The following is a 16,066-nucleotide window of genomic DNA, read 5'->3' on the forward strand; positions in this document are numbered from 1 at the left end:
AACCACAGCACAAAATCAGCTGTCAATCAGAAGTGAGCGTTAGACCGCCAGCACTATTTCTTTCTTTTATTTCTGGGACAGATAGATATTATTTGGCAGTATAACATGCAGCAAGCTCGCAATTTCTATACTTCCCAACGTACTGTATTATAATAGAGCCTAAGCTTAATACGGGGAGGGTGCTCAAGTGAGGGGGCGGGGCTGTCTCAACCTTTCACCGGGTTTACACAGGAATATGTGTTCACTCTGGGAATAGCCTGGTCTCTGGAGAATTAGGCCAAGTATAATTATTATGATTTACTACATTAGTAAATGCTACACTATATATATTTTTTTTTTTTGGGGGGGGGGGGGGGATGATACTTACTTCATATTTACTTGGACTGTGGGCAGTGCACTTCATGCGAGTCAATTTGACAAAGCAGGCTGTATCTTCGGTGGAGAGGGATAGCTCTATTCTTCCACGAGGAGCTGGCTTTGTGGTGCACACACCTGCTGACACCTATTGGGACTTCTTCGTCTTGTGAGGCGTGGTCTTGCACCGCGACTCCAACATGCATCTTCGAAATTAGGCTACAGGCTACTTTATTTATCTGCACGTTATTCAGAAATTCCACATTTTTCTATGACGTACCGTAATGCCGATATTGCTCATCATGCATTGAACCCGGTAGTTTAAATGCTAACTAAAAATAAAAAGGTGCTGCAGCGCAGCGTGTCCTGTTTCCATGGCTACAAGCTGCCATGCAGCGATTGGGGCGGAGCCTCTGTCTGCCCTCTCCGCTTGTGTATAATGATGATAAAGGTTTTTTTTTGTATGACTGTCATTGTCACCGTTGCACAGAAACTCTATCCCGACGTTTTACACCGGCAGTAACCGCGGACCAGAGGAAGATGGCAGAAATTGACAAGATTAAAAACGTAAGTGATGTTTATTAGGAGCTTGTGGGACCGAGGAGCTTCTTCCATCTAACTAGAAATGGTCAGCCTTGGTCTTTTATTTCCATTTTATTAAATGCTGGATTTTCCTCGTGAGCTTCATGTATGTAGAATTATGCTGATGGAACCCATGCCATTGGAAAATATGTTACTGTTAAATGTTAGACTACTATGCCATGGTTTATAAAGTAATAACGTAAAATACAGCACACAGAACTGTTGTAATGTAAAAAATAAATTTAAAAAAAACGAATAAGGTAGTTTCGTTTGCAAGTCTTCCGTTACCATATACGATAGAAAACAATTTACAATTTCCCACGCACAATGTTGACAAAAATGGGAATAAAATTACACATTCTCAATCAAATGCAATAGGCCTACATTGTCTATGTATTATTCATGTTTAGTCTAAAGTAGTCGCTGCTAATTATGTACACGACTGTGACAAGTCTATACATATGTATATAAGTGTAAATGTTTTTTTCTTTCTTTCTTTTTTAAATATTACCGCTTCATGTGAACGCTATTGCTACCAGGAGGAAATGTATATCGGTGAAATCAAAGGTGGGCTTAGACCGTCCATGAGACTGGTCGTCATGGGTATTGTCAAGCAGCAACCAAAGAGGTGAGTAGACCCATCTGTGAATTATGAACTATGTATATCGAGTATAAGGTTGCAGATTGTACAGAGTACCTCGGGCTGATCATGTCGTTTTCTAGTAGCAGACTGGGTTTGCTAAGCGTATGGACCGTGTTGGCAGCTGGAAGTCGGCAGGCACTGAAACACAATGTGGGGATTGTGGGGCTCCATGAGGCGTGTCTAGTTCATGATCAAGTCGAGGGATCCCTGCGTAGTGAACACCGACGCCCTGTTGAAGGAGTGAGACACCGCACCCCAATATATCACGGTGGAAGGACCGCTGCGCTGATACAAGCAATAGCCGACATGCTCACAGTTGTTGAGATACTTTCAGTGCATTTATTTTCGTGTGCGATATTTGGGGAAACAATAGACCTTACACTAGCCTTTCACGGCGTGTTAAGAAGAAGCCGCGCACGAAATTTCCCACTGAACTATTAGAAACCGTAAATGTGGGAAAAATTACAAATCCCATGGCCTATTTCTGGCAACTATGCGATGTTATCATAATCAGATCATTAGGAGCACTAAACAGGGCGTTTATTTTATAAATATAAACAAACACAGCTATGTGAAAGGGGTTTTAGAGATGAGGGGGAATTTTGTGTCTCGCCACTTTCCCATAGTAGGAATAAAGAAAACATTTTGTTTCTGTGGAAGACTAGTGCATATTTTGTGCGTGTGTGTGTGCGTGCGTGCGCGCGCGCGTGCGTGCATGTGGGAATAGTATCATACACACAACAGCTATACAGTATGAGATACAGATAGCTAAATTTGTAATGGGACATATTGCTTTTCATTAAATGAGCCAAAAGAAATTCTCATTCATTCAGAGAAATTGTTTTTGATTTTGATATGCGTATGCTGATTATATGTTTAAATACCTTTACAAAATTACAGTAGGTTAGAAATGTCTGCACTTTGCTATGGAGCTTCTGGGTTCTTACATTGCATACTGTGTTGCAATTCAGTGATGTTAGAGAGGATGAGTAGATGGGGACATTACCAGCCTGTAGGTGTCAGTGTTGCATTGCTGAAGGTGTTTGGGTGTCTGACTGCATGTACATAGACTGGGCCAAAGTCAGTAAAATGTGAACAAAAGGATTTTCCCTGTTTGGTCTCAGAAGAGAGTAGACCTCAGGATGAACGTGCAACCTCAGTATAGATGAGTATATCTGAGATGAAACATAAGAGCTTAGGTTTGAGATTTCTATCAACACATCCTTGTGATCTATGTTATGTTTGTTTTAGACCCCTTGTCTAAAATGGTGCCTCAGAAAATGTCTTTCATCATTGGACAGTTGTAGGTAGGACAGGTTAAATGGTCCAGTAGTCATAGTCAGGGTTCAAATTGCACTTTGGCTTTCAGGGGGGTCTGCTAGATCACGGAGGGGGTGGGTGGGTGGGTTGTGATCGTGGGCCAAGGGGGTTCATGTGTTTTTTAGGGGAGCTCAGGTTTCTTTTGGGCGGGGGGGGGGGGGGGGGGGGGGGGGGGGGGTGAGCTCCCCCTGGCCCCACTGTAATTGTAACCCTGGTCATAGTCCTGCAGTCAACAGTATGGCTTTGGATCCTGATCATGCTTGTGCCTGCTGTTGGTTGCAAAGGAATGGCAGCTGGCAGAGAAAGCAGGATAATTTGTGCTTGTGTGTGCTTCAAAAGAACAATGATGGGACGTGGTTTTAAAAAAAAAAGTGCAAGTGATTTTTTTTTTCATAACTCAGGTGAAGATTACGACACAGTACACATTAGGCACATGTGACCATTGAAACATCACAAATCAGCATCATTGACTGAAAAGCACAACATTAATGTTACAATAACATTTGTTAACTTAGTTCACAAAAATTATCATTTGTGATTTGGCTTCTCGGCCACCTGCACCCTTCAGAAATCCTGTACCCCTCTCCTGTCCCTGCAACCCTTCAGACGTCCCGTGCCTCTCTCCTGTCCCTGCAACCCTTCAGACGTCCCGTACCTCTCTTGTGTTCCCCCAGCATGGTGGTGGCTGTGGTCTGCCATCCCGAGGACGATGCAGACAGCGATGTGGGCCTGCAGGTGACGGTCAGCTTCCAGGACCGAGCCGTCCTGCGTAATGCCCGTCTGGGAGGGAAGTGGGGTGCCTCGGAGAACGCCCTTTCCTACTTCCCCTTCGCTGCCGGGGAGCCCTTCAAGGTAGCACCCCTACATTCCCCCAAAATTTGCCTGTGGCTCATCAAGGGTGAAGTTATAATGTATGATAACTGCATTTTTAACACTGCGTCTTGCTGGCTAGCCAGTTTGTGCTCATCAAGTGTACATATAGCATTGACAAGATAAGATGATATATAAATTAGCTCTCTCTCTCTCTCTCTCTCTCTCTCTCTCCCTCTCTCTCTCCCTCCCTCCCTCCCTCTCTCTCTCTCTCTCTCTCTCAGATGGAGATAGTATGCGAGCACCAGCAGTTTCGGATCTTGGTCGACGGTCAGCCCTTGTGTGGTTTCACTCACCGAGTTACCCAGCTTGCATCTCTCACCGCCCTGCATATCTACGGTGACCTGCAGCTGACAAAGGTGGCCTGAAGACCGTGGTGTGGAGGGGGGCGGGGCGCAAGAGACAAAAGAGGGAGAGAGGACTCCTGTAACATTAGCATAAACAAGGAGAGCAGAAATGACAGAGAAACCTTAACTGATCCGATGGAAAACAATTCAGGATGATCTTCTTTGACATCACTTCCTGTTTATGCACTTTGGTTGCTTAGGGCTGATCCAGCTCACAATCTCACTATGTGAAATGTGCCTTCTTTAGTGGATTTGTAATCCTAAGACCCAGAAGTATAAATTGCTCTTGCTGACTGCCATGTGGAGTAGAAGATCCATGGATAAATTACTCTAAACTCATCAACTGAGTCCCTGATACAATGAATTTTGGTTCACACCTCTTTCTTGCATTAACACAAGAACCAAGTTAAGGACATCAAGTTAATACATTTGCCAGATCCTGTTTTGTGTGTGATAACAGATTCAAAGTGTGTGCGGGTGGATGAAAGCACTTCCATCAACAAAAATCTGTTTTGTCCATAAATCACTGTATGGACTTCCAGCAATATGTCAATTTAATTTAATATAGTTTCCAATAAGCAAAAAACAAAAACAAATAGTACTGTATGTTACTCATTTACTGTGTTAATTTAGGATGCTTTTTGTATGATGTTTTTAATTCACTCAAAAAAGATTCGTTAAAAAAATGCTGATACTTTTTCAGCAACATGTAAGAACAAGTCCTTAATTTGGTAAATTTTAGACCATTGCGTTAACTATCTATTGGAATAATAGGGTATTTTCTGCCTTTTAATTGTGAATGTTTATGAAACTTTAGAAGTTCCGAATTTGAATTTTGAAGTATATAGTACATGAGGTGCTATGTGGAAAAACCTTAAAATTATGAAAGAAAGAATCTGGAAATTAACTGTTTTTAAAACTTAGTAAGTTTCCTGATGAATGTATTGTTTGTGCATAAGCACTCTATTGTTTTTTATGTTTTATGTTGCAATAAATATAGATAGAATGTGAGTAGTGTTAATAGACTAGTGATTAGAATTTGTCAAGAATATAACTAGAATGTAAAAACATTCTAGATTGGAGATTTGAACATCATTAGAATGTGGTTAAAATTTTGTTATGATCATATTAGAATGGCAATTGGAATGTGTATAGAATGTAATTAGAATATAGTGTTGAAAGAATGATTGGAATACTGCTGCCACAGTATAATGTGGTCATTGTGACATCATTAAAATGTTACTAGTGGTGTAGGCACCTTATTGTGATGTCACAATCAACCAGAAATGTAGACAATGAAAAACTGAAAACAAGGAAAGACGTGCAAGGCACAATAATCATAGCAGAGAGTAAAAGTAATAATCAGACATTAAGAAATGGCTTCTTTGTACCACCGGTGCTTGAACAACCCCCCCCCCGCGATCAATGTAACGTGTTTTTTTTAAAAAAACATCCATTTTCATTATGAAACTACGTTGATACCACTATTTATGCTTAGTAAATATGCTCAAAACAAATGAATGTGTTTAATACCAATTTTGAAGCATTAAATACATTGCAAATATTAGACGTCTGGCTGATTGTGGTGCTTGGTTCGGTTTTGCCTGCCCTGCAGTGTTGTCAGCTAACCCCCTCTCCTTTGGCAGAGCAACCCTAGTAACGGTCTCAGGCTCCAGCAACAATGCGTTCATTTTTGGAAAAACTTGTTTCAGAATCTTCTGCATATGCCCAAGTCCTGCATGTGCTTTCTTGTCAGAGCCTGGCATAAACATGAGTACTTGTTGTTAAGATGTAAAGACACGACAAGGTATTACAAGACACTGAGAGGGTGAGTGGTGAGTGTGTCCGCGTGTGCGTGTGTGTGTGTGTGTGCACGTGCTGTACGTGTATGGTAAGGTGGGTTCACAAAGTCAGCTGAGGCCGTCTATGAAATGTCTATCTGTGTTGGCCCCCCAGTGTTGGCCCCCTGCATAGTGCAGAAACACGGCTGTCCAATGCTGGCTACAGACCCACCTCTTCCCTCACATCCCCACCCCCTTGGGCTCACATGTTATGAAATTAATTCAGGTCGTTGTGGCATTTTCTGAATAGGTTTACTGTTCTATGGCTTAGTATGAATGTCATATGCATGTATTCAGTCTGTAGTATGGTTCCAGGTTAGCATAGGTAAGTAATATTTAGGACTTACGTTACATATACTGTACACTTGCTGGTCTGGGAATGTTGTTTTGCAAGGTCTGGCACTGTTGTGCACATAACTCAGGTGGATGTACTTCTGTTTTTTTTACGCTTTATAAGGATAAGATGCGTGTAAAATGATGTCATGTCAAAATCTTTTAAACGCACTTTTATTTAAAACACACTGGCAGAACACATCAATATAAAACAAAGCAATGTTTCAAAAACATCATATATATATAAGGTGCTTTTTAAAAAGAAAATACAGGAACAAAAGTTTTGTTGTTGTAAGTAACAAAGAAAAGTGAAAGTAGTAAACTGTATAAATGTTTGGAGGATTTTTTTTTCTCCAAGTTACAGATTCTACAATGTTTCACTTGCGATATTGGCCAGGATGGTTTTGTGTTTACGGACTAGGACAAGGGTTTCCCTGATGAACGACCCCTTGCTTATGGCTTTAGGACCAGGAGAAAGCTCAGAGATTGAGTAATCTCTCACTCACCAGATGGTGTTGATGTCATGGTGGTGAGGCGGATCACCCGACCTGCGTTCACGTGGATCCCCTTTAAAATGGGCCTTAACTGCAGGGGAGCACGTCTGGACTGGTCCTTGTCTAGCTTCACCACCGAGTCCTACAGTGATGCCTGTCTGCACTTGAACAGTTTCCCTTCTGTCTCTTCAAATATTGCGCTGAAATGAACTGAACTTCAGAGGAAAATTTTTTTTTTTTTTTTTTACAAACATTTAGGAGTATGTTGTACAGACACACACACACAAAATGGGAATTCTTGACTTTTTTTTTTTTTTTTTTTTTTTTTTTTGGAGCAAGGAACCGGAGACATACCTCACATTAAATATTTCATAGGACCGTCTAATCACAGCAGTTCGGAATCAGTCACATTCACAGAATGTACACTGCAGCCTTAACGATAACTCAGAACCTAAAGATCTCAGTCTGACCAGTGTGACAGGAAGTTCAAAAATAAGATAGCAACAGGCTACGAGTATACACAAAAAGGTACACAGATGCTTCTAGAACAGATCTAGATCTTCCGTCCTGTAGATTTTCACTCCAACCATAACAAAGCACACCTCATTCAACAGCTAGAGATCTTGCTGAGCTGCTAATTAGTAGAATCAGGTGTGCGGAATTAGGGATGAAATAAAAACCTACAGGAGGATGGATCTCAGGGAACAGGGTTTGGGCAGCCCTGCTCCTGGAAGAGAATCACACCCGCTCACTAGCCATGTTAGGGCAGCACTGAAGCTTTGAAGATACACTTGTAATGTTGGCGGGACATTAATTGTTCTGGGCTAAAATGAGAGTTGGACACTGAATTTATCTGTTGCCAGGACAACCCTAATCTCTCCCCTTTGGGTTTGTCCAATAGTAGGACCCCCCCACCCCCCCCAACCATCCACACACCCTCAAAAGCCTCTTGCCGGTGTTGCACCTTAGGCCTTGTCTTATGTGTGCTGTTTGATGGCCTCAATCCAGTCAGTCTTCTCCTGGTGAGAGGGAGCCTGGATGAAGTAGTGTTTATCTTCCTGAGTGATGATCTTGAACAGGTTCCCCTGCACTTTGCCCTTCACCCCTGTGGGGGGGGGGGGGGGGAGACAGGAACACGTCAGCATGAACAACAAATCTGTTGTTCTCGAGAACATTATACCTTTAAGCCATGGTCTGGCTTAAACCAGCACCTCCAGCACCACACCCAAGCCACAGGTGTGACTCACCTGAGGGAACGCCGTTGTCGTTCAGCCCCGACACCAGGCAGCCGCGCAGAGAGAACCCGCCCGCGGGACTGATGTCATCCTGGGGAGAAAAAGTGAGGTCAGGACGGGAAGTGAGCTCATAAACAGCTCACGGAGCAGAGAGGCGGGGAGTTCACCAGCTCGCCAGAGCCGCGCAGAGATGAAGGAGAGTTTAAAGAGACACGCCCGGCGCAGGCACTCCCTCACCTTGGTCGGATCGTAGTAGTGCAGGTAATCTGGCTCGGAGCGCAGCACAAACAGTCGCACCTTCCAGTTCTTTCTCTTGTGTCCCTGGAGACGGCAAAACAGGAAAACACATTCAAAGTGAAGGGGGGTGAAGGGGGGGGGCTTTTACGCCCTTAACACAGCGTGGCACGGGTGGAGCTTGAACTCACCTGTTTGAGCAGGTAGCCCCTCTTCACCACGGTCCCCCTCAGCTCCGCCGCGGCCAGGGTCGTCTCTGCCCTCACACTCCCCCTCTTCTTAAAATTCTCTGCCTTTAAGGGGGGGGGGGGGTAGGACATACGAATTATAGTTTTTTCTATCAAGCACATTATTAACAATATGGCAACACATGGTTGCTGCAAGTATATGAAATGAGTGAATGACTGTATGTCTGGCCTGGAACAGAAATAAGGAAGACAGTGAAGAACATGGGGGAACTATGACAGAGTGAGAAAAATATATTACTTGAGGAGCATTATATCATGGGCGCTAGTTTCAATAGTCTTTTGACTCTAGCTACTGCGCCGGAGCGTATGCATCTCTTCTGACATTTCGGGGGGGCAGGGGGAGGAACGGAGACTCACGAAGCTGTAGAGGGCCGTGGAGTCGTCCAGGAACTGCTCGCTGAGCCCCGCCCACCGCATGGCCTCCACGCTCTTCATGCCGACGGGGCGCACGAAGCCCTCCTCCAGCAGCGCCGACGCCAGCGTCAGGGCCTCCATCCGCGTCATCGCCAACTGCATGGACACCATCCAGTCCACCACAGCGGAGCCTGCGCACCAATCAGCACTGCGTCATCATCATCATCGCCATCATCATCGCCATCACCATCATCATCATCATCATCATCATCATCATCAACATTGTTAACACCATCACCACCATAACCACCATGATCGTCTTCTTCATTGTTACCACCATCATTATCGCCATTACCACAATCATCTTCAGAATAATCATGACGATCACCATAGTAATTATCCCATAATTATCCCCGTCATAATCATCAACACCATGACTATCATCTTCTTCATCGTAATCAATTACCACCGCCATCATCTATGTAATTACCATCACCATCAACAGAGTGTTGATCCCCAAGATTATAAGTCTTAAAATGTTAAATCATGATAACAGTACCATCTTAAACTCTAAATTCTAAGAACTTGTGGGGGGTTCTGCGGTAGGGACACACACAGAGGTGGAGAGATGTAGGGGGGGTGGGTTCTGCAGCAGGGTCACAGACAGAGGTGGAGAGACGTGAGGAGGTGGGGGGGGTTCTACGGCAGGGACACAGACAGAGGTGGAGAGACGTGGGGGGGGTTCTTCAGCAGGGTCACAGACAGAGGTGGAGAGACGTGAAGAGGTGGGGGGGGTTCTACGGCAGGGACACAGAGGTGGAGCGACGTGAGGAGGTGGGGGAGGGGTTCTACGGCAGGGACACAGACAGAGGTGGAGAGACGTGAGGAGGCAGGGGGGGGGGGGGTTCTTCAGCAGGGTCACAGACAGAGGTGGAGAGACGTACCTGAAAAGCAGTTGGTGAAGGAGCTTCCCTGCTCCATGTGGACCGTCAGCTTGATTCCGTTGTGAACATTGTACATGGAGTCTACCACCTGACTGGGACACACACAAAGAGCTGGGTCACACACACACCCACACACACTCTAACTCAAGATAAGAGACCAATAAATGCATCCAAATCAGAGTTCGCTGGAAAGGGGCGGTGATGGAGACGGTAAGGGGGGGGGGGGGGGGTACCACGCCTCTAGTCAGTGGCTGACGCAGACTGACGCAGCACAGCCATTGTCTGTTCCTCAGACTGATAGGCAGCATTTTGCAAAGCAGGGTATGCACTGAGTACAGAGTTGTGCGTGTCATAGGGCAGCACTCTGTGCCCTGCAACAGAATGGCAGCCTGTCCAGGCTCTATTCCCGCCTCTCGCCAAATTCACGCTGGGGTAGGCTCTAGCACCCCACCGCAACCCTGCCCAGGATAAGCGGGTATAGATAATGGATGGACGGATGGATGGATGGGAAGGGGAGCGCTCAAACCGAAGAGTACTCACTTGAGGCTGACATTGCGCAGCTGGAGCTGCCGGGGTTCCGGGGGGGCACTCTGACTGTTCTCCCCCTTGAGTCTCTGCACCGCGGCGGCGATGTCCGCGGCCCACTCGTCCCGCTCCTCCCGCGAACAGGCCTCCAGGAAGTGCTCGACCGCGTGCTGCGTCTGCAGCTTGATGACCAGCTGCGGAACATTCCGCACGGAACACAAAGCCGTCTCTGGTCACCGATGATCACAGACACGCGCAACATTCTGAACCCCCCCCCCCCCCCAGATGCCCTCTTGTACCGTATCTATGGAAACGGAGATTGTTTACTGTAATCGGATTTGTTCTGGCAAGTTTTGGCCAGGGTTACGGCTGGACTGGACTTTCCATCTCCTTTCACCATTCCCCAGAAGTTGCTGACCGTTCATTTATTAGAAAAGCACAATCCCAGAATGAGGGCAGGCTAATCTCACATCGCAGTGTCGACCTCGCCAGGCGCAACACAGATACCAAAAAGTTACGTGCCAGAAAAGTTAGCCACCCAACACAGTACATACAGGTGGGGCTATTTACATGGAAATGGCAGGTGGGATATCTCCATAAATCCAGACATAGGTTTCAAGAAATAAGTTAAATCGTGTTACAAAATGGCACTTGAGGAAACCTAACTGCGTGCAGAGTTATGTGCTCCGTATTGCGCCAATTTGTAATTCTGAGATCGTAATAAGCATAACCCCAGGCTGTGATATGTCTGAACAGAACGACACTGGCACACCCTAGCGCAAAGGCATCTGGAGCAACTCCAGCCCATACACTGACAGAACAACGCAGACACGCCATATTTTACAAAGTATTAATATTTTACAGCAAAGAGCAAGTCTATTAAGAAATATTCCTGTACTAAAATATTGATAAGGTAACCCATACATTAAAAACAGTGCAACAGCAATTTATCAGACAGACAGGCCTACACAATTTTTTTTACTCAGTCAGTAAACCATAAGAAAGGGACACAAGCCCCCTGTCACCATACCGGTCGGTTGTCATATTCCAAATAGGGACAGGTGATGACGCAATTTGCCAAAAGGATCTTCCCGCGCTGACAGGAGTCTTTCTTGCTCCCCTCATATTTGTAGTAAACCAGCTTGTCCGGGTACAACACAAACCAGCGAGCCTTCCAGTTGGTAACTACATGACCCTTTAGAGAGAGAATACAGCAACAGTGGTTCGTACTTTCTTTCGAAATCGTCCAAAACACACATGGTTTAATGAGTACATCGTTAATCAACGCTTACATGAACTAAGTGCGTTTTTAAAAAAATCTCTCAATGGTAACTTTAAATAACTTGTTTACTGTGGATGTCCACCTTACCCGCTTCACTAGGAAGCCCTCTCTCAGGATTTGGTTATTCTGCTGTTTATCCATCACGTAAAAGTAGCACTTCTAATCTGCGAACTCGACGTCGACTGTTATTTGTGGCCAGGTGAAATTCCCACCTGCAGGCGTCACCAATTTCCTCACAGTACACGCCCCTTCTAGTTATTCGTTACGGTGTATGGTCGAGCCCACTGAACTGTATCGCCCAGGGCGCTATCGAAGCTGTCACGATATGCCAAGATCACGCACCACTTCGGTGAAGGCATGTACTGATTCGGAAGAGAAACTTGTCTGTATTTCTAGTTAAAGCCTGACGCAGCGCCGGAAGCTGAACTATCTGACCTTAGAAACGAAATTCATGAGTAAGATGATTAGCTATAAGAATATTTATTGTCTGACAGTTAGGTCGGATGACGTAATATATTTTACTGTAAAATAGAAGTCTAAATCATGGCTAATGAGTGATAGATGATCATTCATTTTTGATTTATCATTTTTTATTGGTAGAGCCTAATGTGACGAGAGGTCCGTGCTTTACTATCTCAAGCATTAGGCTTTTAACCCTGCAGATCACATAAAGTTACACCGGAGTGGACGCTCATTTCGCACTAAGAGATAATCATCATGCGAAAAGGGTAAGTCACAGTCAAGTATTCATCTTTTCAACTAACCCAAAATATAGGCTATATTTTTTAAATTCAATTACATCCGTCCAAATTTTCATGATCATAAAAATATGTAAACAGAAAAGTGTGAATAAATGGGCAAGCTCTATGAAGAGAATAGCAGTTGAAACCGTAAAATAATAGCCAGTATTCGGTATTCACCGTCGAGGGCTGCTTGTGGTGCTGCCATCTTCTGGCCGAGAGAGAGAAAAATTACTGTTGTATTTATCGTGTCGACATGCAATACCGGACGCTGGAGGGCACTGTGGCGTTAGGATTTGGATAACAGCAATACACAGGCTAGTAATATAAGGAGTAGCTGACTATTGAACAAATCGGCAATTATTTAGTTGTTATATCATTCTGACCCAATGGACACCGTTTGTGCTAGAGTCGAGAAAACACTACCTGCTTATTCTAGGTATGCATGGCCCACAAACGATCTACATGAGTTATTTGTACATACAGAGTGAAGCATCTGCACACGAATGGATTTATCCAGTGCCCTGAAACTCAAGAACAAACTAGCAGATTCTTTGTGTGGGAATAATTAGCCTGAAAACACAAGAGGAACACTACCCATCTGCCTAATTTTAATGCATGCACTGTTCATGTTCTCAGTTTAACCGTGATTTTATGTTTTGGTTGTACAGCATTTATTTATTTCTGCTCAGAAACTCAAAAAATAATAAGAAGGATATTATCCAACGAATCATAAACACTATATTACCTATTTGAGTTACTTAATTATACACACTGTGCAGAGGGAGGACTGTTGCATGTATTTTTCAGATGGAAACATTCCCCCCATATGTTTCACAAGTGTGACTGAAGGGTCCGCCTCTGAAAATCAGTCAGATTATTTCCATGAGCTAGAACCCCATTTCCCCTTCATTCTGATCCCATGGCCGACCCTCACATCCTGTTAATATGCCCACCCTCTTAAATGCACTTCCTTAAAAACATGTGATGAAATTACGGAGGACAAACACAGAGGCAAAGCTGAGCATTGAAGCGAATAAGTTCCTCATGTTTTCACTGCTCCCTCCGGTCGTCTCTGTCCGCCCAAACCCCCCCCCCCCCCCCCCTCCACCCCATTATTTGAAGCATGTGAAAGAATGTGGATCCTGGAGACGCCGTGGCAACCAAGAAGCTCAAACACGGAAAAAAGAAAAAAAGGCGGTGATCCACTTTTGATTAAAGAAAAATAGAGGTGCGGACAAACGGCAGCTTTTGGAACAGCTGTGGCCAATGGAGAGGTGAGCTAGACACACACTGTGCAGCGGGGAGGGGGAGGGGGAAGGGGAGGGGAGGGGAGGTGGGGGTACACACTATAGAGAGTAAACACAGGAGTGTCAATCAGGACTCTCCTAAAAGTCCCGAAGTCACACAGTCCAGCCAAATCCCGAGCCCCTGATCACATGGACGCACTCTTATGTTTCATTTAAAACATTGATGTGACTGTATCTCATCAGGGCTTCGAGAGTTATTATGTAACACCCTTGCTCTCTGACCCCCCCCCCCCCATTCCACATCCGCACATTTTTAATACCTGACGCCTGGACTGAGACTGGGCTCGGTTAATAATGCTTGGACAGGAGACCTGGAAAAAAACCCTGTTCCTGTTGATGTGGTGCTGTTGGCCCAAGAGAGGAGACTCTTCCTGGGGTCTGTATCACAAAGCAGGATTACAGGGTTCAGCAGTATAAGTGCACTTAGTTAAACCTGGAGACAGCTTCTTTATTAACTTCGGTCCATGTTCCAGGTTTGGGAGGGCTCCAGGTTTTACTCGGTGCAGTTATCCGGCTAACTCAGTAATCCTGCTTTGTGATACAGGCCCCTTCTGAACCAAGGATAAAGAGCAACGCCCCAGTGCAGTGATGGGGACACTGCTGAAGAAGGCCCTGTCTTATCCTCCCAAGACCCCGCAGAAAAGTAAAACTTTAAAATTTTGTGATTTTTGATACAATACGTGCTTATTATATTTTTTATATCATCTACACAGAACAGCAGGCTCTAGCATAGTATAATATATGGTTCTATGGATTAAGACTGGAGGCTCATGTCCCGTCCAAGGGGGAAAAAATGAATTGCCAGATTACATGCAATCCATTTATTATTAGTGCTGTTTTATTGGTATCTTATCCTGTGACACATGCATGGAGAGACTGGCTTTAGTCCCAGCTCTGATACATTTCACTGTGGACCAAGGCACTGTTGAAATGAGCCATCATTGAAATAAAAAAAAGATGTATCAAACTAACATAGATGAATAATGATTTTTTTTTTTTTGCAGATATATGCAATATTTAACACCAGGGAGCAGGAAAACAAATATCATTCTTTCCATATTGTTTCTCTTCCTTCCTGCAGGGTTAGCTCGGATGGGGGGGATGGGGGGTGGGGGGGTTAGAGGAGGCTTCCGTGAAATAAAACAAGCATTTTTTGAGTCGGCGTTCCTGCTTCTACTGCTCCCGGCAGGAAAGACGGCGCCCCTTTCACTTCCTGCTCCAGGGAGCGCAGCGGACTCAAAGGCGTGGCCCTCCGAGATGCCTACTGTCTGACTAATCATTAACGCCGATCAAACATCACTTACGTAAATGCCGATGCCGATAATGGCCAGGATGTAGACCGGCTTCGACGGTAGCTCGCACTCTTCCCGCCACACACACACGCGCACCTGATGAAAGCCTATCTTTGCCTGCGTGTACTACACACTCACCTGGGCGCGTTTGATTCCACACAGCTGATTCTACATCCGTTTACGCCAATAGAACTCAGACTGAGCGCTAGCTATTGCGTAATAAATTAGCTGTTGTTACCTGTAGGCAAATTGTTGTGCTTTCCCCCGTATCTCCGCTAAGCTGTTTAACCGTTGATAATGAAATGGTAAAGCAGGGCTCTCCGTAAAAATGTTCCAGTACCCTAAAGTATGGATATGCAGCTTTAAAAAAAAAAAAAAGTAAAAATGGAAGCCGTTCTGATGCTGTGTATTTTTTCCACAACAATCAAAATAAAATGCTGCCAAATAATGGAAAGGTTTGACCTATCAACACAAACACTCCCCCCTCTACATCTCCCCCACAAAAGCTTAATTTTGAGGCCATTGAAATCAAAGCACTGAAATAGAAAAAATATGCTTTGGCACTTGGCGGGAATTGAAAACAGTTAACATTAAATCACGGTTAGGACCTCTTGACATTTCAGAAAATAGAAACAGTTTACAATTGAGAAGCCACATATGAAAAAAGGGAATAACTGGGGGGGGGGGGGGGTGGGGGGGGGGGGGGGGGGGGGGGGGGAGGGAATGGCTGTATTGTGAAACAAAAAAAATCATGTTTTCTTACCAGCAAGCACTTCTCAAGTATCAGGAAGAAACTGTCACTAAAGTAGCAAATCAAACAAACCACATTAAGGGGGAATAATGTTTTCAAGAGACAATTGAAATATTGTCACTGAAATATGGTGTGTTAGGACATGATCCACGGGGCGGACCTTAGACACGCAGTGCCCGTTTTCTATAAAGCGTGGAATCCTCTCTGTTTGATCAGCGTGTTGCCCGAGCCGACAGTAAAGGATAAGTGCCAGTTATTCACATATGCAATAAAAACTACCATCAAACAAGCATGGGCTTTACTGATCCTTAAAACTATTTAACAACATCCCCATAGCTAGCTGACCTACTTTTTCCACCTACCTTGT

The 16,066-nt window shown here is 44.7% G+C and overlaps 2 protein-coding genes across 2 annotated transcripts; one reads left to right on the forward strand and one right to left on the reverse strand.

The window, feature by feature from the left end:
- The first annotated feature begins 557 nt into the window (after positions 1-557).
- si:ch211-10a23.2 (uncharacterized protein LOC567812 homolog) lies at positions 558-5,683 on the forward strand. The gene is made up of 4 exons (XM_035409309.1): positions 558-921; positions 1,476-1,564; positions 3,574-3,751; positions 3,994-5,683. Exons 1-4 carry the CDS (start codon positions 745-747, stop codon positions 4,135-4,137), a joined length of 588 nt encoding a protein of 195 aa, XP_035265200.1. The 5' UTR covers positions 558-744; the 3' UTR covers positions 4,138-5,683.
- Positions 5,684-6,554: 871 nt separating this feature from the next.
- plek2 (pleckstrin 2) lies at positions 6,555-11,892 on the reverse strand. The gene is made up of 10 exons (XM_035411317.1): positions 11,694-11,892; positions 11,355-11,519; positions 10,340-10,518; positions 9,800-9,891; positions 8,859-9,046; positions 8,445-8,546; positions 8,257-8,340; positions 8,032-8,110; positions 7,749-7,889; positions 6,555-6,984 (listed from the first exon to the last, which is right to left on the reverse strand). The coding sequence occupies exons 1-9, from the start codon at positions 11,745-11,747 to the stop codon at positions 7,762-7,764; spliced, it is 1,071 nt and encodes a 356-aa protein (XP_035267208.1). The 5' UTR covers positions 11,748-11,892; the 3' UTR covers positions 6,555-6,984; positions 7,749-7,761.
- Between the last annotated feature and the right edge of the window lie 4,174 nt (positions 11,893-16,066).

Source organism: Anguilla anguilla, chromosome 1, assembly GCF_013347855.1.
Source record: "Anguilla anguilla isolate fAngAng1 chromosome 1, fAngAng1.pri, whole genome shotgun sequence".
Taxonomy (NCBI): Eukaryota; Metazoa; Chordata; class Actinopteri; order Anguilliformes; family Anguillidae; genus Anguilla; species Anguilla anguilla.

Bases quoted from the DNA above. Each gene is read 5' to 3' on its own strand.
- si:ch211-10a23.2 (XM_035409309.1), top strand. From the start codon at position 745: ATGCAGCGATTGGGGCGGAGCCTCTGTCTGCCCTCTCCGCTTGTGTAT. The intron at 1,565-3,573 runs GTGAGTAGACCC...GTGTTCCCCCAG, and splicing joins GTCAAGCAGCAACCAAAGAG to CATGGTGGTGGCTGTGGTCT. The intron at 3,752-3,993 runs GTAGCACCCCTA...TCTCTCTCTCAG, and splicing joins CTGCCGGGGAGCCCTTCAAG to ATGGAGATAGTATGCGAGCA.
- plek2 (XM_035411317.1), bottom strand. From the start codon at position 11,747: ATGGATAAACAGCAGAATAACCAAATCCTGAGAGAGGGCTTCCTAGTG. The intron at 10,519-11,354 runs GTATGGTGACAG...AATGTTCCGCAG, and splicing joins TGGAATATGACAACCGACCG to CTGGTCATCAAGCTGCAGAC. The intron at 9,047-9,799 runs GTACGTCTCTCC...ATTGGTGCGCAG, and splicing joins CTTCACCAACTGCTTTTCAG to GCTCCGCTGTGGTGGACTGG.